Genomic DNA, 23,600 nt, shown 5'->3' with positions numbered 1-23,600 from the left:
GGACTACTCACCAGAAATTTGGAAAGTTTAACTCTAGAGCGTGCTGTGATCAGAAGGTCATTGTTGAGAGGGCCTCCATGATTTATTGGTTTCTGGGATTGCTAAATTCTTATAGGGTCATAGCTTATGCATTTAGCAATCTTGCTAACATGTTTGCTGCACGAAATGTCAATGAATTCGAGTAGGATTTAGATTCTGTACAATTTGTTATGAACTTTCCATTAAGCCTTTCCCAAACACAGTATGAACTTCATCTTGAGCTATGATATTTAAAGATCCATTCGTAGCCATTTAGGATAACCGGACCATGTTTTGAAACTTCGGCGCTAGTCAGAAATGTGTTCGATAGCCGTGAGGCCTAAGCACAGCCCTTCTCAGAGGGCTTAACACACCTTTAGTGGTCGACCAGCAGAAAAGTCCACCGGGCTTTTGCATCTGTTCTATTCTTTTAGCCCTTGTTAAAAATAGCCTGGTGACGAAACGATTTTAGGTTTGTCCTCTGCTAAGGTTCACCAGGTTGTAAAGAAAAACTAACAGGGCAACATCTTAGCTTTTTAGCAGCTGGATGATGCGGTCTCAGACAGGGAGTTTTGGTTGGCAGTAAACCCAATACATTAATGAGGATTGCAACACTGATGTGGAAAAGCTAGCCTAATTGAAATGGAGTACCCCCAACCACTAAAAAAAGCCTTTGTGAAGCATCAAACGGAAAGCCTTATTTCCGTGTTCTTTTCTCCCTTCAAGTTTTCAAAATGAATTCATTAAGCTTGCTTCTATCCCTTCCATTAGAAATGTATTCATGTACACTGTCTAAAGTGCCTGCTCTGACTTCTTGGAGTGCATCTTGCACGCAGAAGATGCTCAGCTAAGGGATCCAGAATGCCTCCGGCTCTGCCCGATTCACCGTCGACAATGTAGCTTCTCACTATCACCGTGGTTTACCAGCCATCTGCCTCTCTGCCCCCAGGGAATCCTCTTTCCTTCAATTCTACAATTATATTGCTATTGATGTCCTCTACTGTGAAAAAATAATTGTACCGTGATATTCATTTCTCATACTTGTAAGGCCAGCATCCCTGTCAGGAATGTGGATATTATTTGTAAGAGTGACAAATAAATATGAAGTCAGAGTAGGTACTTCCAAGTATGTTCTGGGTGGAAAAAGCCTAATAAACAAGTAGATGGACATGAATAGTGAACATGAGCTGACATGCACGTGAATGGGGCAGGGCTGATTATCATAAAGAGGAGATTCAAAGGACACACGATAGTTGTCTTTAAGTATGTACAGGTGTGTTGTGTAGATCAGCCTCAGGAATCATTTCAGCAGGTCCAGAGGGGTGGAGCCAAGATACGCATATATGAGTCAAAAAGAAGACCTCGCTCAATGTGAAAATGTTCAAACATGAAATCAGCTGTCCCTGAGGTAACGAGTTCACTGGAGTTATTTAATGCAGGCTGGACATTTACTTGTGAGTATGTTATCAAGAAAATTCAACTTTAGGTCATTCTGAGTGATGACCAGTGTCCATTCCAACAGGGAATGCAGCACCTGTTCCATGGCCTCCTATGATATAGATGAAATACACAGGCTGATGGACAAACACTCCCATAGGTTTAATGGTCAATCCAGGCGCACCTCCAGGCACAAAGAGAAGGTCATCAAAGACCAACCTGCTTACTTCATGGTTTGATCGAGGTCTAACTTAAGAGAAAACTTAAATTAGCAGTTAGGAAAGAGGAACAGCACAGAATTCAGGCAATGTTCTTTGAGTATCTATACTATAACAAAATTCCAGTGCAGCTCTCTCTGTCTGTGAGTGTGCATAAAATTTTAAATGCCAAGATGATTTCTTTTTGACTCATGCATTTCTGTGGTAAACATTTTTCGTACTTTTTGAAGCAATAGGTCAAACAATAAAGAATAATAACAAGACAAAAGCAATAGCCGCCCACTTACAGGCAGTCCTCATGCTAGGGAGGTGTAAGCACACCCCTGGATATGGGATTTTAATCTTGCATTCTTATCTCTTGAGGGACAGCCATTGGTGGTCAATTCTGTCTGCTCAAAGAGGGTGCTTCAGAGCTAATAGTTTAAACGTGGGGCAAAGGTCTCTGATCTGCTTCGCGGGGATAGCTGGGCTCTGCCTGAGGACCTGTTAAAATAGCCTGGAGTGAGAATAACACAGGCCCTTCAAAAAGTGCGGACTATCCCAGCTGCCTTCACCGTTGTAAGGATGTGCTCAGAAGGCAGTCAAGGTCATCTCTTCATCTGCCACTAACTAGACAAGCAGAACCAGAGATTCTAACATTTCCAGCCCACAAGCAGGTAAACAACCAAAACAGTTACATTCCAGGGAATCCTGTGGAACCATAGGCAAACAACAATAAAAATAAATAAAATTATAGCCTCTTAGCTATGCCAATGATGTGGATCATGACACACTTGAAGATTCCATTGGTCCCATTTCAAGAAAATGTAGTAAGTGACTTGGTGTTTCTCCTGTGAAAAAGCCACCACAGAGTGGTAAATTGGGCTTACAAAAATGCGTCATTTTAATTGAGAAATTAAATAGCATTTGAATTTCCTGGGGCTTATCACGCACTTATTTTAATAGTAAAGGATACTATCACCAGGTTTCATGTTGTGTTCTTCTGTGTGTGTGTTGGAAAGGTAGTGAACATGGGAGATAAGTGTAATCAAAAGTATTTTAAATATAAAATGAAATGAAAATGAGCTATAGCAAAAATAAGCCAATATAAATGTATTTTTCCCGAAGAACCCAGAAAATATTGTATACATATTAAGACTAAATTTTTTTCACTTTACTTTTGAAGGGCAAAGTTTTAAAGATCTTTTAGTAATTTGCAACATTAAATTGGCTGTGTTTTTTCTGATATTACTAATTGACTTTTGAAAAAGTAGAGAATTATCACATGGAAGTAGTAAATATTTGTCTTAAATAAATAAAAGTGATAATATTTAACATTGAACTAAAGCTGGTTGTGAGAAATACATAAATGATGACACTTGCACCCATGAAAATAAATGTTAAAGGGAAGTTTTAGACAAACATTTGAATACTTGCCTTTGTGGTCTTCCTTCCATTGCGTTTATTACCTGTGTGAAAGTGTATCTTACGTACCCCAGAACTTAGGGTTTTGAGGTATTCTTCTGAAACAGCTATTCTCAACATGTGACCGAAAAACTCCTTGGAGTCCCCAGTATCTCTCAGGGGTCCTCAAGCTTCTCTTTTTTCCAACTACATCACTGTCTAATTTTCTTTATCTTTAGCCAAACCAAAACAACATATTGTGACAGTTACTGCAGAAGCTGATATGAGAAACCAGCTGTCATCTACTAAGTTAAACAGTATAGAGATTTATAAAATTTTTGAACAATGACACCATTCTTACTAATTTTTGTTTTGTTTGGAAATGAATCATTGTTGTTTATAAAAATATGCTATTTATGGTAAGACATAATTATCTTATTGTTATTTTCTTTCTCTTTTTTCTTTTTTGAGGAAGATTGGCCCTGAGCTAACAGCTGTCTCCATCTTCCCCTATTTTATATGTGGGACTCCTGCCACAGCATGGTTTCACAAGTGGTATATAGGTCCACGCCCTGGATCCCAACAGGTAAACCCCAGGCCACTGAAGCAGCGTGCACCAACTTAACTGCTATGCCACTGGGCTGGCACCCTTATTGTTCTTTTAAATAAATGGATACACATTAACATTTTTCTTAGTTATAATTTAAATGAATTAATATAAATAACTAGAATAATTCTTGGTTTTAATTTATAATATCGTAAAAATTTTAAGAAGGTCTTTGGAGTCTAGTGGTAGGCAGAATTCTAAGATGTCCCTCAGGATTCCCAGCCCTGGTGTAAAATCCTCTCCCCTTGGTGCAGGCAGAGCTACAATTAGGTTATGAATCAGTTGGCTTTGAGTTCATCAAAAATGGGATTATATCTTGGTGGGATTGAACCGGTTAAGTGAGCCCTCAAAGGGGCTGAGTCCTTCCTGAAAGTCAGAGAGATCTGAATGTTAAGAGGGCCTGGGGAGGTGGGAGTGACGGCAAAGAGCTAAGTGTGGCCTCCGGAGTTGAGCTCATTCGGGTCCACAACCAGCAACAATGTGAGGGCCTCGGCCATAAACTACAGCCCCACGAACTCCACTGACAAACAGTGCGTGGAGGCCCATCTCTCCCTCGCTGGGCCTCAGATGAGGACACAGCCCCGCCAACACCTTGACTTCAACACGGTAAGACCCCGAGTAGAAGAGCCAGCTCAGACGCCTGCCCCGGGAACTGCGAGGTAACAAATCTGCGTTATTGTACACAGCTTAGCTGCAATATTTAATGCAACAACATGGATGGACCTGAGGGCACTATGCTAATGAAATAAGTCAGACAGAGAAAGACAAGGACTGTATGATCTCACTTACATGTGGAATCTAACAACACAAAAAGCTCATGGGTACCGAGAACAGATTGGTGGTGGCCAGGGGCTGGGGTGGGAGGTGGGTGAAATGGGTGAAGGGGGTCGAAAGGTACGAGCTTCCAGTTATAAAATAAATAAGTCCTGGGATGTAAGGTACAGCATGACGACTGCGGTTAATAAAGACTGTATTGCACATTTGAAATTAGCTAAGAGAGTTAACCTCGAAAGTCCTCATCACAAGAAAAAAAAATCTGTAACTATGTGAGGTGATGGATGTTAACCAGAGTTACTGTGGTGATCGTCTCACAATATATACAAATATCTAATCATCATATTGCACACCTGAAACGAATATAATGTTGCATGTCAATTATACCTCAACTAAAAAACTGTTTCTAAAAAGAGACAAAAATCTTTGATAAACTCTTTTATTAGTGCAAAATTTAAACAAAATTCAGTGGAGATAGAAATTAATTGAAAATATTAATAACAAGTCTTCGAGGGAAAGAAAACAAAGAAAAATTTCAATTTGGTCACAAAAGTAATGATAAGCTCAGTGTTGACTTTCCCTTCCCCACTGATCGTGTGAACCCACAATGTGGCCCTTGGGCACAGACCTTGGTCTTTAACACCACTCTCTACCTAAACGTACCAGAGCCTGTTGGAGAGTAACTGATGCCATGTTTGGGTAAGGAAAATTCAGGATGAGTATAAAACATCCCGTCTTTATGAGAAAACAGAATGATTTCAAAGATGTCAGAAGGACAAGATGAAGAGGCCAGGTGAAGGGGACACCCCTAGCCAAATCCTGACTATCTGAACTAAAAACGTTAGTAAAAACACGAAACCCAAAAGCAAACAACGATTTCACTGGAACTCACTGACTCTGGAGAAGGCCACATGTCCATGAGGACATTCAAAACAGGCAAATAACAAACAGAGATGGAACAACCCGTGCCCAGCAATGTGAGTCAGAGATGCTGACGATTTACAAAACACACCTGTGTCCCAAGGTGCCTGGAGATGTCTGCAGATACATGGATTTGTGATTGTTGTCCCTGGACCAAACTCAGTATGAGAACCACCAGATCAAAGTATATTAAGGAATCAGGAAAACAGATTTTCTAAACTTTCAGAAGAAGGGAGGCAGAAATGTTATTAATATACAGCTCAACCCTGACTCTTCTTCCCCCAAAAGATGGTGGGAACTTGCTGCTAATGAGCTTGGCTCAAGAATCAGGAAAGCCTGGCTTTGTGAACATTCTTTTAAATAGTAGACTTCCCCTGCAAGTGTCAATTCTTCTGGAATGGCATGCTAAGCCTTTGTGGTACAGCAAATACCCATCCAGCATCCTCCTCCTCTTAGCATCCCTGGACAATTGAGAGACTAGTAAAAGCTATATTGAGACTGATACATCCTCAAAAGTCCTGTGTGAATTCCCCGCTCCCAGAAGCTACCGTGTGCTTGATTTTAAGATCCTGATTCTGGTCTGAAACTGACAAAAACGATGTCAGCTGGAAGACTCTCAAACAGGTTAAAGGTAAATGCTCCTAATTCTGCTCCTCCACTCTCCTTGCTGACCTTAACGACTGATTCTCCAAACCACAGACCTGAGCTTCAAAGTGGGCACATGCGAGGATGACTTGAAGGATGTGGGAAGGAGGGAGTTCACTAGTTCAGACGTCTAACACAGGGGAATTCAGTGACTAGATAATTAATCATCCAAACCAGGACACTTTTGAGAACGACAAGGGAACCGTTAGTAATTATCCCGGACGACAGGCCTCAGGCAGAGCTGTCCAGGACACAGGAGTGCCGTCTACTTTGACTAGGGTGACTGTCAGCTTCTGGGGGGGTCACTGATCCTTCTTAATTTATCACTGTGTTCCTGATGAAGATCTTTAGCACGTGTTTAATTAACATTTGTTTTATTAAAAGTTGAATTAGAGTGATTATCAAAGACAGCAAAGCGTTAATTCTTTTGTCCTTTTCCCATTTTTATTCTGGTTTATTCTCACTAAGCTGTGTATTTTATAAATTTGACACTGGTTTAATGACTTGGTTCTGTGCATGATAATTCCCTGTGAACAATCAACTAAAGATTGTATATTAAATATGTCTGAACCAAAGAGTGCTCTGAACAATACTAATATTGTTTTATTTTTCTATTTATTCATATTTATTATGAAACCCACTCAAAGGCTTAACTGCTTATCTTGTACCTACGAGAATAATCATCTTCCTTTTCAAGACAGTTATTATTTGAGAACACAATATCCTCAGCATAAATACTATTTCCCCAAATCCTAATTAGAAGGTTTGAATAGTCAGTGCATAGAATAAGAGTTATGTTTTTAAACATAGATCTGGATTTTTTTTTGAGCTGATTTAAAATATGAGAATATTCTAACATTTCAAAGTTTATAAAATATGATCATTAACAAGGAAAAGCTAGCATTTGACATTTCATCCAGCAGTCATAAATTTTAAGTATGTCGTGAAAGTACATGTTCATCATTAAAACGAAAAGAAATGCTGTCTGGTTATATTGTTAATCTACGGGATCGACAGATTATAGTTCCTGAAAAAGTGGACGCTACTGATATCAGCAATTTAGAATGGCCGAGTAGTCTGGGAAGCTTGCCTGGTACTCACCTCTACATCTTGGCCTCTCGTCTCCTACGCTCCACGTCCCATTAGCTTGGCACTGCACGAGCCTGCGCCCCTCCAGGTAATAACCAGGATTGCAGCTCAGCACGACTTGAGCTCCGTACTCATTCAGTGATCCTGACACTCGTCTCCAGGTGACATGTTCCGAGAGCTGAGCCTCGATGCCAGGGCAAGTTACCGCTAGAAAACAAACACACTCCATATCATCATTTTCTTCTGGAGGGATCAGACCATACCTGCTTTTAACGGTAAGGGCCTTCGCTGTGAAACTGATCTTGCTGTGCAAAATAGATGCCGTCACCTGTTACCTCAGGTTTTCTCTACTGCCCTCACAGCTGCGAAGGAATGACCATGCACATAAAATGCATTCAACAGCCTCATTGCAAGGGCCTCAGAAATCTGGCAGTCAGATTGTGATGTAAGAGGCTGAGTCACTTCAACAAAGTGGCACGATTCATTTGGAGCTGAAAATCTTCATCAGGTAAATGAACACATGCAGAGAAAAATCTTACGTAAAATTTGTCTCACTATCCTCTGAGAAATGGGGAATAGTAATTGAGCAATCGAAAACCAGCTTAGACACAAATTTTCAGAAAATTAGATGCCCTGATTCCCTTCCTCCCTATGCAACACAGCTATATAATATTCTCCATATATAACTGGATTTATAAGCACAAAAATTCCTTTGCACATTGCGTTAATAGTGTGAAGAAACATGTTTAACAAGCCTTAAGGAGACATTTATTCCTGCTCTTAGGAGAAGGCCTATGATGACAGTAGCTACTTAATAAAGAGCAGTAGCAACAATTGCAGTGACAGGAACAACAGGAGTAACAGTAGTACTTGCACAATATTACTGGAGCCGACTTCACAGGATTTATAAACATGCTGAAAATACATGCCAAATTGGGTGTATGTGAGCATATATATTTTCTTAAAAGTACAATACTATTTTAAATGAACTTTACAAAGTCAGGAACCAGAACTCCACTTCTCTAAATAGGAAGCTACATCAGAAACAGGATCACACTCAACCACCCACAAAATTGACCCGATTGATCAATTTATTGAGCCTGGAAGAAGTAGCTAGAGAAATCATAGTTTTTTCAGAATGATATTAATAAATACATTTTACTTTTAAATTCTACACAAATTCATTATAATTGAATCAGACATACTCAAAGTGTTACAAAAATCTCATTTAATCTTCTCTCAATAATTTACCAGTGCCATGTGCAAATAAGCTGAAAAACAGGCCTTTGTGGTATTATTATGATAATAATATCAGTGAGGTTTAAAATGTGAAAAGGATTTGCTAATTTAAAAGTAATCCTTATTTCTATTTCTCTTAAGTATTTTTTAGATAAAACAACTAATCCAAAATTTATGTGGAGATTCAAGTGTTTTACCTAATGCCAGAAATAAAATTTTTCTCCAAGCAGAACATCTTCAGAATGCCAGGCACAATGGCTTGTTCTGAAAAGGCATTAGCCTTTAACCTTATAAATCCATAACTCAATTTCAATCCCACTGCATACATCAAATAAAATTCATTTCATTTCACCAAACAGTGTGCTTCTAGAATTAACTTGATTGTTTTTAATTACCTGAACTGTCTTTTACAAACTCTATTCTGCCCTGGTGGTCTAGTGGTTAAGATTCAGGGCTCCCATCCCGAGGCCTGGGCTCATTACCAGATCAGGGAACCACATCCTCCGTCTGTCAGTTGTCACACTGTGGTGGCTCCACGTTGTTGTGATGCTGAAAGCTACGCCACCAGGATTTCAAATACCAGCTGGGTCACCCGTGGTGGACAGGTTTCAGCAGAGCTTCCAGACCAAGACAGATTAGGAAAAAGGATCTGGCCACCCACTTCCAAAAAGACTGCCATAAAAACCGTGTGAATAACAGTGGAGCATTGATTGATATGGTGCTGGAAGGGGAGAGGATGGGGCAAAAAGACCGGGCAGGGATCGGCTCTGCTGGACACCGGGTCCTAGGAGTCAAATCCACTCGACAGCACTAACAACATGTCTGCCAGGAGGATTCAATGTTGGCCTACATGACAGAGTCAGACGTTTTCTTTCAGCTACTATCATCTACAGTGGCAATTTCCAAATTCTGCATGATTACCTTTTTCTTCGTAAAAATAGCATTTGCTTTGTAATTATCTGATTCTGGTTTGTTTGCTTACATCTCTCTCTCCTCGTTAGGCTCTAAGGTGTTTTATTGTAAACACTATGTCTTTTCAGTTTTTCTTTAGCTTAGTGTCAGACTTAAAGCAGGTGCTGATGGCATGGATTTATAAATGTGTGCGTGAGCGTACGAGTGTGCACACTGCTGTGTGCGTGCTTTGAAAAATTACGTGTCAAGAAAATGTTGTGGCAGCGAAAACACAAAGAAACTGAGCAATGAAAGTGCATGGTGCAAACTGAGCATAAAAAGGAAAAGTGAGAACTGGAGTAAACGTGACACGAAGTCCATCCCGTCCTTTAGTAAACAGAAAGGAAGAGAGAGAGGGCGGAGGTGCCCAGAAACTCCTGCAGATGAGATTTTATTTAATATTTTCAAAAATGCTCTGAGGGAGGGAGTGTCCTACACCATGTGAGTATGAACAACTATGACACTATTTGGGTGGAGAAATCTCGAGTAACGTAAACCATGACGGTGTGAGAAGACGGCAGCCTCGGAGCCATGGTGAAGAAAGTCCCCTCTGGTAAGTGTTGCCTCCATCCGCGTCTGCATTCATATGAAAACAATGCAAACAGTCCCCAAAAACCATCACCCTGACATGTTGCACTCCACTTCTCTTCTCCAGTCCTCACTGCCAACGCCTCACTCCATCATCTACAAGTCAAACGCTGAATTTTGGTGAGAAACGCCATTTGCACACCCTTAAAGGAATTGTAACAAGTATTTATCTCCTTGTACTTCATTACGAATCTAAAAGGTTTCCTTCTAAGTTTAAATAATTGACAGTGTACAACGTTTAACATGGTAAATAGTTATGACCTTGAAAAATATCACTTTTGGGGCCGCCCTGTGGCCGAGTGGTTAAGTTCCTGCTCCCCGCTTAGGCTAGGCGGCCCAGGGTTTCCAGGTTTGGATTCTGGGTGCCCACATCATCAAGCCACTCATCAAGCCACGTTGAGGCAGCGTCCCACATGCCACAATTAGAAGGACCCACAACTAAAAAAATTCACAACTATGTACCAGGGGTCTTTGGGGAGAAAAAGGGGAAAAAAAATTTAAAAAAATCTCTTCTCTCAGATTCAAGGGAATAATACCACAGTAACTTGATATTTTTGAATATTCATTAATAAAACATGACTACCCCCAAAATTTCTTTCAAGCTTTGTTCTCCTTTAACTACCACTTCCATTCTACAGTCCCCCCAGAAACATATCCTAAGATACTTTTATGTTTGAAAGCCCTGTATGAGTTATCCTGCTGTATTATCAGTAGCAAAATTTGATTATTTTATTATTAATATATAATTGACTAAATTAACAATGTAACAATTTTTAGTAATCTATTTTAAACAGAGAAAGTAGCAGTTCAGGGGCTGGCCCTGTGGTGTAGTGGTTAAGTTCAGTGCACTCTGCTTCAGCAGCCACGGTTCACGGGTTCAGATCCTCGGGGCAGACCTATACCACTTGTCAAACCACGCTGTGGTGACCCACATACAAAATAGAGGAAGATTGGCACAGATGTTACCTCAGGGCTAATCCTCCTCAAGCAAAAAAAAGAGGAAGATTGGCAACAGACATTAGCTCAGAGCAAATCTTCCTTACCAAAAAAAAAAAAAAAAGTACCAGTTTATTGGGAATACACCAATTAATGATAGAGATAAACCTTTTTTATTGTTTCTGAGCTACTGATTGTTAGAAAGAGACAAGGTTTGCTATCAATTTTATTGCTATTTTTTATTTTTATAGCTGTTTTGTTAGAGATATTTCATTTGCGTTAAGAAAGTTTAACATAAATAAGCAGTTTGGTTACAGTGATATCTCTCAGTTCTTCACACTCATACTTGGTTATACACCAAATATCACCATTATCAAAAATTGTTTGACAGCAACACCTTAAAACAAAGAGTTAGTATCCCTCAGACTTGCATAAGGAAAGTCACTGGCTTTCTCTGTCCCTGAACCAATGTTTTGGATTTTTTTCCTCTGTTTGGTGACCTGGCGGTTTGGTTTTGTTTCGTTTTTTTCTTTGTTTGTTTTCTGTTTTTGGTGCTGTTGGTTTTTCTTTAGATATTCAGGTAAATTCGTATTGAAACATATGACAGAAAGTGCACAAATTGATATTATACCATTAAAATACATTTTTATGTAATAAACACGCCCCCATGTTACCAGCACCCACATCAAGAACTGGAACATTACCAGCACCCCAGAAACCTACCTCATGTCCTCTCAGTCACTCACTATTTCTACCCACCTCCCCATCTGACTCGCTTCGTTCAAGGACAGACAGAATGTAAACCAACTTCTAATGACATAGACCTATCTTCTAACACCATAGATTGGCATGACCTGTTTTTGCACTTCACGTAAGTAGAACCATACAGTATGCACTGTTTTATTTCTGACTTCAATATTATTGTTTTGAAATAACCCATGTTGACACACGTAGCTAGAGTGTTTATTTCAATTTCTATATATTATCCACTGTATAAACACATAACAATCAGTGTATCCATTTCTTGTTGATAGCCATGTGGGTTGTCTCTGTTTCTTGGCTTTTACAAAGAGTGCAGCTTTGAGCACGTCCTTAGATGAATATCCTGATGCATGTCTTTGGGGATATTTCTAGGAGTGGAATTGCTGGCTTATAAGATACTGTCAGCTTTAGTACATGCTACTTCATTTGTCCAAAAAGAACACATCAACATACCACTTCCACCAGCAATGTATTTGAGTTCCAGTTGCTTAACATTCTTGTCAACTCTAGTATCCTGTCTCTTTTATTTTATAAATTTATAACTTCTGGTGTGAGGGTGCATTGGTATCTGTTAGGGCTTCTGCGCTTTTCTTACTGGATGGACTTTTTTAAACAACCTGTGTTTGATATGTGTCTTTCAAATATGTTCACCCTTTTGAGGTTTGCCTTTGTCGGGATCTTAAAGACGTATTTTGAGGAATAGAAGTGCTGAAATTTAATGTAGTCCAGTATATCTATTTTTTCCTCTGTTATAAGGATTTTGGGGTCCTTATGATGTCTTCCCCTAACCCGAGCTCATGCAGGTGGGGTGGTAGAGTTTGTGAAGCTGGGTTTTCAGAGAATCTTTATGTTTCACCTTTCACATTTGGTCTATAATCATCTTGCTCTGACTTTGCACATGCTGTGGTGTAGGAGTCAAGATTCATCTTGCCATATGGACATCCAGTTGAGCCATTTATTGAAAAACCGTCTTTTTCCTCATTGTGCTTCAGAGTCACCTTTGTCAAAAAACCAACTGAAAATCTTCCTGGACTCTGATGTCTCTGCCAATGGTCTGTCTGTCTCTCCTTGTGCCAGTACCACACTGTTTAACTCCAGTGCCTGTATAATGAAACGAGCTATCAGGGGCCATAAGAACATGCATAATGTGTGAGAACTAGGCCTGTCTTTTGTAAAGAAGTTTGAGGAGGATTGAGAAGAGAAACACCCTGTGCTGGAGAACCTACCCAAACAACGTGACATTAAGGAAAAGTAAATATGACATTTAGGATCTGGAAACGGATCTCCTTACAACTCTCCTTTCCGATTTTCCTTTCTCCTTGAAATAACTTGCACCCCTTAGGGCTGAGCTTCCTTGGTTCGACATCACTGTAAGCAAGGCTCTTTAGGATCCAGCCTCTCTCACCTGCCAACACGTCCCTACTGGAAGTCTCCCAACAAATCTTGTCAACCAGGTCCATTACAGAGGGCTTTCCTGCTGCACATGTGCTGTTCCCTGGGGCTGAAATACCGTTCCTTCTTCCCAGATGACACATACTCATTCTTAAGGCAGATATTATATCAAACCTTTCTTGACTGGATCGAGAACCACAAAACGGTGAAGAGCTTTCCCTGAAAGAATGCTTTGGGGGAGAGTCCTCTCTGGGTCTACAGGACTGTAATTTCTGCCGTGTGTGCTTATAATCCTGAGAAAGCAGGACACACAGAGCGGCACCATGCAAAGGAGAGCAGGGTCTGAGGATTCCCTGAAACCTGAGCTTCAGACCTTAAGGAAAGTGGCGAAAGGAAAACAAGCTGGGATGCACCTAAAGAGGGCTGATGTGGTTGTCTCTGGCTGATGAGATTGCAGGTGCCTTTGGCTTCCTGTTTTTACCCTCTCCTGTAGTTTCTCGGTTTCCTACACATTAGCAATGGCCAGAGAAAAAGCAATCAAGCGACTGAAGGACTAAGGAGTATTGGCCTGATGACCACAAGAGAGCATTTTGTTAAGAAATAATAAATAAATTTTTAAAATGAGAAATAAATTTTAATAAAAAATAGGCTGGAAAAAAGTGAAAGTTGAGAGAACAAACTTTTTTTCAGAAAAAACTTGAAACAGTTAAATTAAGTTGCCAGTGAAAGACTATGTTGCTTTGTGGTGCAAATATAAATGTATATACACACATATATACATATATAATTTATGTATGTATATATCAGTGTTTATTATGCAAATACAACAGACGTAAATATAAAAGATTACATAAATTCATGCATGATAGTTTAACAAGAGATTATTTTGAAAAACTAGAGTGCTTCTGTTATACTCTTTATTGTTTATTTCTTCCCACAACATCAATACTCTGAAGGGGGAAAAAAAGAAAAGAGAACAAAATACAGAATACGGGAGGAACGTAAATATATGCCAGTTCAGGAAGCTGCAATAGATGATGCATGCAGAACTGAGTATTTTACTCCATGGGGACATTTTCATTTCGCGAAATTAGATTAAGGGAATAAGGTAAAACTGAGAGCTATGTGGCATGATACACTATGTGCTGCTGAAGCTAAGAACTGGAACAAAAATATGAGCAGAACATCCTGGAAGGAGGAAAGCTGAGGATGAGCGGAGGGCACCTGGGAGGGCGCAGTGCAGGACTGGGGAACAGTTTTCTGACTGGCTCTTGTTTCTGCCCGGGGCTGGCCCTGCCATTCAGAAGCCAGCTGGAATGAACAGGTGCATGTCCCCTAAGACTTACAAAGTTGAATTACAGTCAGAAGACAACATAAAGCATCCTGAGTGCCACCATGCTGACATTTTTAAAGGAAACACTTCATTCTTCCTAACCAAAATATCTTAGACTGGAATTCGCTGGGGTTTTCCGTGTACCTGCCAGCCCTCCCCCATTACCTGAAGTCACAGCTGACCACCACCGATGGCTACTACTGCTCCTTCTACAGACTTGCCCTTAGTGTTGTCAAAAAAAAAGATCCTTTTCACGTGGCATGAACAAGCATATGTATAACTTTACGCTAAGCTGATCCTCACAACGACACTGAGACAGGAAAGATGGATGTTATCACTATTACTTGCATTTTCACTGATAAGCAAGTAAGCTCAGGTCCCCTAAACCAGGCTAGAATCCCCACTTGTGTCCCACATTGTGTTTCTCTGACTTGTCATCGCCTCCATCACCAAGAGCAATGCCAGAAAATTGTATTATAAGTGAATAAATCACCAGGTCACGTTGAGTGAAATTAAATGTTTTCAAAACCAGGTAGGGTTAGCTGGCTTGATAGAAAGTGCCCAATCTGTAAGTTTACCTTTTATCCTTTCCTTTCCCTTTTTTTTTTTTTTTTGAGGAAGATTAGCACTGAGCTAATATCTGCCACTAACCCTCCTCTTTTTGCTGAGGAAGATTGGCCCTGAGCTAACATCCATGCCCATCTTCCTCTGTTTTATATGTGGGACACGTGCTACAGCAAGGCTTGATGAGCAGGGCGTAGGTCTGCACCGATGAAGCCCGGGCCACCGGAGCAGTGCATGCAAACTTAACTGCTGCACCACCAGGCTGGCCCCAAATTCCTTCCTTTTTATTTAAGGAAATATAGATTCTCTTCTATCACCTTAAAGAAAACAACTCTCATGGAATCATTTTCTTCTATTTTGACACATTCAAGAGAAGGTATGCTGTTGACTGTTCCGAGGATTTGACGTGGTTACAGCATTAAGCCTTGACTAGGTTTTGTAGTAAAAATCCCTAAATGATACTTTTCAAGTCAGATCAGTTGAAATCATGGACAATAAAGTTTCTATTCACAAAAGACATTTTCTCTATCTTGTGAATGCTTCAGTGACAACACAAAATATTTTACATTTTACTTGAGAAATATTGGCTTTTTATTTCTCCATGAGTGATTCTGATTTATTACAGACTCACTCAGCCAGTGGCAAACCAGGAAGACCAACAGGGGTTTTGTTCACAGTACTCAGACAATGACAGTATTGCCACCATAAATTCAGGCCTTTAGCCTTCCCTCTCATAAATTACAGATTCTTATCATAAATCTTCCGTGATATTCTAATCAGCCCTGAGATACAGGGACGCAACTGGCTTTTCTTTTTAACACAGATATTCCCCCATCACACTCAGGGCAGACTAAGTGCTTCTTATTACCAGCTTTAGGTCAAGGACATTTAATTAGATTTGTAAAATTGTGGTCCGACGCCATTGGAGTCAAATGATTTAACCAGCCTCAAAGTCGTTCTCTTACAACTGAAGCAGAGCTTTCAGCCTGCCACTGATAATCTGTACACACTGGAGAGGGGAGGGAGAAGCTACTGGTAGTTCTGGCACATTAGAAGCTGAAGAACAAGGCTGCTTTGGCATAGGTACATAATGAATAGAAAATCTTTGGGGAAAAGGTGGGTACTGAGATGATTTGCATGCATTTCATACCATCCGACTTCTACATTGCTCTACAGAGAAATACCTCCACAAAGATAGACTGAGACCGTGGGATTCTTAAGGACAAAAATTGTTTTTGGATTTTCGTTTTAACCTCAGGGCTTCACTAAATGATTAGTGTATGTGTTATTTAGGATAAGAGTCAGTGGGTTAATAAAGGGTGAATTAACTGAGTCTTGACGTCAACCTCTAGGACATAATTTATGAGCTCACCTAAGGGACAGCTTTTCTGAGGCATCACACAGAAAGGGTCTGAAGTCTTTAAAGCTCCTACCTGCTTCTCCCCAAAGATTCCTCATGGAATCTAGACCTCCTAACACTCTCATATTCTCAGGGTCCTGGAATTGCCAGATATCTACTCATTCTTGTGATTATTGCCTTTCCCATTTGTGAAGTTTCCAAAACCCTCATGAGATCAGATGTTTTTTCTGCCCCAGGCTTCTTGTCATTACGTCACTATGGTTAGTCTTAATAAATATATTTTAGCAGAGTCAGACCTAGAACATTTAAAGAACTGACCGTAGCTTTGTCAAATAATGAATGCTCCAACTCTATGCTTAGCTTAAAGGTAAACATCACCCAGGGAAACAGATTTCTACACGAAAATAAGACCAATACTGAGTTAACTTCATCCACTTAGTGAAACTAGCAAATATAGTTCAGAACTTTTTGCAATTCTACCATCCAAGTTTGACACTAAAGCTTTTTTTAAAAAAATACATAAAGTGGCAGATTTTATAATTATACAACATGAGTCCAAACCAACTCCTGGAAAGGATAAAAATAGAACTGCTAATCCAAGTGTAAATTTAAAGTAAAAAATCTTAGTGTTGCATTATTTCATTTATTGGGCTTCACTGCAAAGGAATCCATGGCCGTTACATCATCGATAGCTCTCTTTCAAAAAGTTGCTTTTCAGTTCCTTCTAAACTGTACCTTAAAGTTTTTTGTTGTAGCTATTTGTTTTGTTTCTATTTGTATTTTTTATTAGGTCCCATAGGTATGCAACCTATGGACCAAAGTTTCAAAGGCCAGGGTTTTAGCATGAATCGATAACTAACACTGAACCAGATATTAGTCAATTCCTCTAATTAAAAAATTCTTTAGGATTCTTTGTCGAAAGAAAATGATTTGCTTAAGTATTTTTTTAGGCATTTGTTCAAGTATTCTTTCCTAATTCCCACAGTGACAGAATTTCCCCCTTGCAATGTCTTAAATAAGAGTCTAACGTGCTCAAGAGGAATTTGCAGATTATGATGAGCAGGACACTAAATCTTACACTATTGTGTATGTGGCAGAGTTAGTGCCATGAGAGCATGGCCAGTGCCCAGCCCAAGGACTCATGGGCTTTATCTTGAAGACAAACCGTACAAACAAGGACCTGGCATCTAAGCCAGTGGCCACAGAGACCAGGTAAACCTTGCATGATAATCGGTAGGAATGGATCACGACAGAGCGTCTTAGCCAGATCCTCAACCTGTAATACTTGGATGCAGGTCAAGAGAGATCTACAGAGAGAAGATAAAAGAGAGCAGAGTGGCGAGCCATAGATGCTTCCAGAAAGTTGGTAGCTGGCTGCTGTAGAAGCTTATGAGGGAGACACACAGCTGGAAGCTGACACTGAGAAGGCACATCTCTGGATTCAATGCTGAGTGAAGACCTGGAACATCTCAACTCTTGTAACAACTTCTTGTCCTTCCTTCCTTCCCCGTATGTGATGACAATAACCTCCCACCACGTGGACTAAGGGAGGCGTTTTCTATTTATTTATTTTCCAAGGAAGATGAGCCCTGAGCTAACTACTGCCAGTCCTCCTCTTTTGCTGAGGAAGCCTGGCCCTGAGCTAACATCGATGCCTATCTTCCTCTACTTTATATGTGGGATGCCTACCACAGCATGGCGTGCCAAGCGGTGCCATGTCCACACCTGGGATCCGAACTGGCGAACCCTGAGCTGCCGAGAAGCGGAATGTGCGAACTTAACCACTGGGCCACCGGGCCAGCTCAGGGAGGCATTTCCTGTTTCCTGAAATTTCAAGTCCCAACCGACCTAAGCCGCGCTTTAGAACCTTTTACAAATACAGATTTAGATACCTGGGGTCTTCAAGTGTGTTTTCCTTCCTGTAGGCGCATGAGACACCCACTGGCCTGAAGTTCCACAGACTGGATTTTACTATGGGGAATGCCTTAAAAAACAGGGTTAGTTTTGTGTTGCTATTCACTTTGCTGATTATCAATTATATTAGTAAAATCACATCCAAAATCAAACTAAAAAATGTGTTTCTCTTCTAAAAAAAATGAGTCTGGCTTTAATAAATACAGCCATAGCCGGCATTTATCTTAAAAGAAAGGAAGTTTCAAAAGCACGTGTCACTGAAAATCCAAAAAGAGACTCAGAGCTCGGACACAGCCTTAGTGCAGCCCCTGGGAAAAGGCACCTCCTGCAGCAATAGATGCATATGTGTATGTCCATATTGTCACTTTATAGCTATAGACCGTGTGTGCATTTAAGAAACTAACATAAAATTATAAGGTCTCTCCAGAAAGTCTTCTCTCTCTCTCAAAATCTGCTTGGGATTGTGGTGAGACAAAGGGAAGAGACGAGGAGGGAGAGGAAAACGCAATGGAGAGTCCAGCTGAGATGCTGGAGGACAGGAGCGTAGACACCTTTGAAGCTGCATCCAGTGTCATTTCAATCGTCAGTCCAGCTTGGTCAGGCTCCAATGTAAATATCGTGGTGATAACTAGTAGAATTAGATGTTCAGACATGTATTAAATGAATACCTGTTTTAAAGACAATATCAATAGTGTTGATATAGGATAATATCGATATTGGAAGAAATATTAGTAACCAAATCTGAAATCTAAGCATAATGATGCTAAAATCCACAAATTTTGGATTAGGAAGGTCTGTATTTGTGAGCTGCCATTTGTTTCAATCCATAAAACAGAAGCATAGCACTCTCTCAAGAGAAACATATGAACCGATCCCCTGCACCCTGAGATGTTTCAGGAAATAAATACGTGTGTATGTGTGTGTACCTATGTCTGTGTGTGTCTATGTGAATCTGTGTGTGTCTCTGTGTGTCTATGTGTCTGTGAGTGTGTCTATGTGTATCTGTGTATAAGCATATGTGTCTGTGTGTGTCTGTGTCTACATGTCTGTGTGTGTCTCTGTGTGTGTCTATGTGTCTCTGAGTTTGTGTATATCTGTGTATGTGTATATACATGTATGTGTGTGTGTCTGTGTGTCTATGTGTGTGTTGATAAATGTCTGTGTGTATGTCTCTGTGTGTGTCTATGTCTCTCTGTGTGTCGATAAATGTCTGTGTGTATGTCTCTGTGTGTGTCTATGTGTCTGTGAGAATGTCTGTCTGTGTCTGTGTCTGTGTGCATTTGTATATATGTATATGTGTCTGTGTATGTCTGTGTCTGTGTGTGTGGATATGTGTGTGTGTCTATGTCTCTGTGTACGTGTCTATGTGTCTGTCTGTGTGTCTATGTCTCTGTGTGTATGTCTATATGTGTGTGTTTCTATGTCTGTGTGTGTGTCTGTGAGTGTGTGTGTCTGTGTGCATGTGTGTCTGTGTGTGTGCGTAGGTGTGTCTGTGTCTGTGTGCGTGTCTCTGTGTCTGTGTGTGCGTGTCTATGTGTCTGTGTCTGTGTGTGTGGATATGTGTCTGTGTGTGTGTGTCTATGTGTCTGTGTCTGTGTGTGCGTGTCTCTGTGTCTGTGTATGTGTGTGTCTATGTGTCTGTCTCTGTGTGTGTGGATATGTGTCTGTGTGTGCGTGTCTCTGTGTCCGTGTTTGTGTGTGTCTATGTGTCTGTCTCTGTGTGTGGATATGTGTCTGTGTGTGCGTGTCTCTGTGTCTGTGTCTGTGTGTGTGTGTGAACAGAGAATGAGAGAGATGTCCCATATTGGTCCTGCCTTTCCAACTTTGAGGGACTTTTCGTTCTTCCAACTAAAGTCACCACCAGTTGCCTCAGTCCCTTGTCTTCATTCAGGCTAACAATAAACGATTCTTCAAAGGCGTTTTGGAAAGGAACGGCCCTCATCTAGCTCTGGCTCCTGGAGGGGACCATTGGCCCTGCACTGAGTGCACTGAGCGTAGGTGTCGGGTGCATTGTAGGAAGAATGAAGGGCAGGGGGGAGCCGCTAACGTTGTCTTCGTGCTCAGACCACCTGGCAGACAGGTCTCTTTCCCTGTGGCGGCCCGCCCCTCTTCCTTCTACCTCCCGCTGAGAAGTAAGCTTCTCACCACGTGGGGCACGTGAAAAGACCGAAATAAGGAGGGATCGTTCAAATCTTATGTTAGCTATTTCCTCATCTTCTATCTACTAACTCCCCCAAAATGGTAATGCGGCCAAATTCTCTCACCAAAAACATTAACTTTCAGGCCCTCAGCACACGTGGCCTTTAGAAGCCTTTGGTTTTTAACAGCGATGTGTTTTCACTATTATTGAGTGAAAAGAAAAATGAAGGTGTAGACAGCTGTCTTTAAAAGCACACCTATATATACGTATTCTTTTTATATCAGAATAAGAAAATTATATATCTTTATTTAAAATAATTTAATGATAAATCGGTAGAAGATTTGAATGTTTTAGTAAAATAATAATATAAGATACTTATGAGTATCATTTTTATGGGAGAAAAATTTAAAGAAAGATTTCGCAATATTTGACAACAGTTTAAAATGTGTTGACATCTCTAGAAAAGTTCCAGAGTCATACTATTTTTCCTTTCTTTTCTTTGTTTAGAGTTTTAAAGTGTTTTTATTGATATCAATCAATAATCATGAATGCCTCTGTATAAGAAATGATAAGCTTTTGTTTCCTAACCAACTAGATGAAAATAGTTGGAATCTAAAATTAGAGAGCTCCTGACAATGGTGGAATTATATGAAATCACTAGCACTCAACCCTTTTGGACTTAAAAAAAAAAGGAAATTTTATAGGGTTTAACAAAATAATTTACCAAATTTTCAAATGAATACCAAATGTTTTTAAAAGTAAAATATTTGTGTACTATGCAGTAAACACACATGACTTGAAAATACATTCTATGTTTCTTGTTGTATTTTTAGCATTATGATGACATTAATACTGAACGAGTAAATCCTATTTATATGAATTTCTTTTTCTAAGACCCCAAACATGAAGGCCACGTGTCATATCATGAACATGCCTGAGAAAGCGCTGAGGTGAAATACGAAACTTGAAAACCTCTTTCTGGCAACATTCAAAATTTTCCTAAATTCTTATAATTTAATACATAATATCATACACAGCACCAGGTTATTTTTTCCTTCAAAAAATGCAATATGAATGATAGATGTGAGGAAATATTATTTTGGGATGATACATGTTTTTAACATTTCAAAGAAAATAAACTGTACCCCATCTTTGTGCAGAGACATTTCTTTCAAGGACTCATATAGAGATAGAAATGTGTGTTAATTTTCTTATCTTTGCATAACAGTAGGTTTAGAATTGTTCTATGAAAGAGGAAGATGTTAGTATGCATATTTAATAAACTTAATCATCAACGTAACAGTATACAATAGTTACTAGTTTAGAAGTCAACACATGTACAGAATATGCCATGAAAGTCCTGCATGGGTGTAATACATTGATTCATCAAAATCGCGGATATAACCATGCCCAACTTCAGTTCTTCACAATTGTTCTGCATTTTAACAAACGCATGCTGTGCCTGACCCGGCAGTACAAGCCTTTTTGGAGCAGCTACAGCCTGACGATCAGAGATCAGGGACAGCGACCTGCCTGGCCTGGCACCGCTCAGCCCTAGGTCAGCACGAAAAGGACTCACCTATCCCGCTTAGAAAGGGGAAGACCCCTGACGTTCGTGAGTCACTCTGGTTACAGTGGAGCAACTTACTGTTTGTGTAAGAGGATACTTGCCTTAGATCTGTTTTAACAGGAGCCCTGACATTCATTCATTCTACAAAGAGTTATGAAGATAAGGCCGTGAACCAGATAGACAAACACACCTGCCCTTAATGGCTTATGTTTCCTAGAGATGAAACAAGAATAATGAGTATATTCCAATACCTACAGGTCATAAATGACCGAAAGTAAAACAAACATGTATTTGCCATTCTTTAAGCAATTACGTGAAACTTTCTTTTCTTATATTTCTCAGGGAGCCAAGGCGAAGCTTTAGTTCACAACTCTAATACAAAAAGCTGGACTGAGCCATGTTCCATCTTTGGAAACGAAACAAAATAAGAGATGGAAAACTCATACTGACTGGAACATGGTTGACCCTGACTGTTCAGGGCTGAAGCTGACCTGAAATGGTTGCGTATTGGGGTAAGTGTCTTAACTCCAAAACAGCACCAGCATCCCCCAAGACATTTTAGAGAGGAACATAAAGTTTGTACAATTGCAACGTACAGCCTTAAAACACTGTGTCCCCACAGGATACACCACAGCTGAGGTCTGTCCCCATTGGATGGATACCAGAATGAGGCTTCGATGGCCTGGCGCTGACTCCTTGCCTTGCACAGAACTGCAGACCCGCCTGCACAGTGATGTCCCCTGGCGTCAAGGAGAGAAATCAGTCGCGCTTTCAGTGAACATTTAACAACCGCGTGGAGGCTTGCCTAACACGTCAGAGTCCAGGACTCTCTCGTCCTACAGCGAGTCAGCATCCACCTGCCAACTCTGTTCTCCAGTCTGCACCAGGCACAGGGGCAGGTCACAGTGGGCGGGGCTGGGGCAGGACGGTGTCTTGTGCATCGGGCCAGCTGAGGCACTAAACTGACCTTTTGGTCTAGACTGTCTTTTCAAACAGCCTTGGAAGGCAGAGATAGACATGTGCTTCATGTCTCGCGTGTAGAAATTTCCTATTTTTTTGTGAGATTGAATGTGTAGTTTTAAAAATGTGTATATAGTTCACACATCATGATCGCGCATCTAGATCAGGTGGGGACCGGGCCTTTGTTCATTGGCTTTGCCAACTTCTGAACTGAAATCCCTTACAAATGCACAGTGTAGGCGCAAACGGGGCCTTTGCAGTAGCTACACGTATACAATGCAGGGGGCATGCACCAGAGGGCCAGCGTCAGGCGGACAGCAGTCCTGACTCCATCACCGACTGACCATGCAACCTCGGGGTCATTCACTTCTCTGGCTCCCTGGTTCCCATCTATACAATGTGGCTAAAATAGTGCCCCATAGGTTTGTTGAAGGACTCAAAGATGGAATGCATGTAAAATGCTCCAACAATGCCCAGCATGTACTGGAAACTTGATAATACCAGATGTATCAGTGGTTTCATAACACAGTGGTTAGCAATGCGATTTGTGATTATATGATCTTTGTCAGCATGCTAAATGGAAAGAATAACAAGTGCTCTACTCTGAAAATAGGAAGAATTAATAAAGGCAATGACATAAGCACTTTTAAGACCATTTTCTAAGGGACTAAGGGGATAAATTTATACCCCCAAATGTTTTATATGTAATATATATTATCTATACAAACATGCACATGCATACACATATAAAAATATGTATGTATATAATTTACTTATATAGGCATGCACACATGTCAAT

The 23,600-nt window shown here is 40.3% G+C and overlaps 1 protein-coding gene across 2 annotated transcripts in view; it reads right to left on the bottom strand.

Annotated features, from left to right (window-relative positions):
- The window catches only part of CSMD1 (CUB and Sushi multiple domains 1), a 1,831,060-nt gene that overhangs the window by 78,097 nt on the left and 1,729,363 nt on the right, over window positions 1-23,600 (bottom strand). For both annotated transcript variants that reach the window (XM_070598372.1, XM_070598373.1), the window contains exon 51: window positions 7,105-7,299. In XM_070598372.1, coding sequence (XP_070454473.1) covers window positions 7,105-7,299 — 195 coding nt within the window. The remainder of the gene's footprint in view (window positions 1-7,104; window positions 7,300-23,600) is intronic.

The sequence above is a fragment of the Equus przewalskii genome, chromosome 28 (assembly GCF_037783145.1).
Source record: "Equus przewalskii isolate Varuska chromosome 28, EquPr2, whole genome shotgun sequence".
NCBI lineage: Eukaryota > Metazoa > Chordata > Mammalia > Perissodactyla > Equidae > Equus > Equus przewalskii.
The sequence above is the reverse complement of the archived record's forward strand: the minus strand, read 5'-3'. Positions and strand labels throughout refer to the sequence as shown.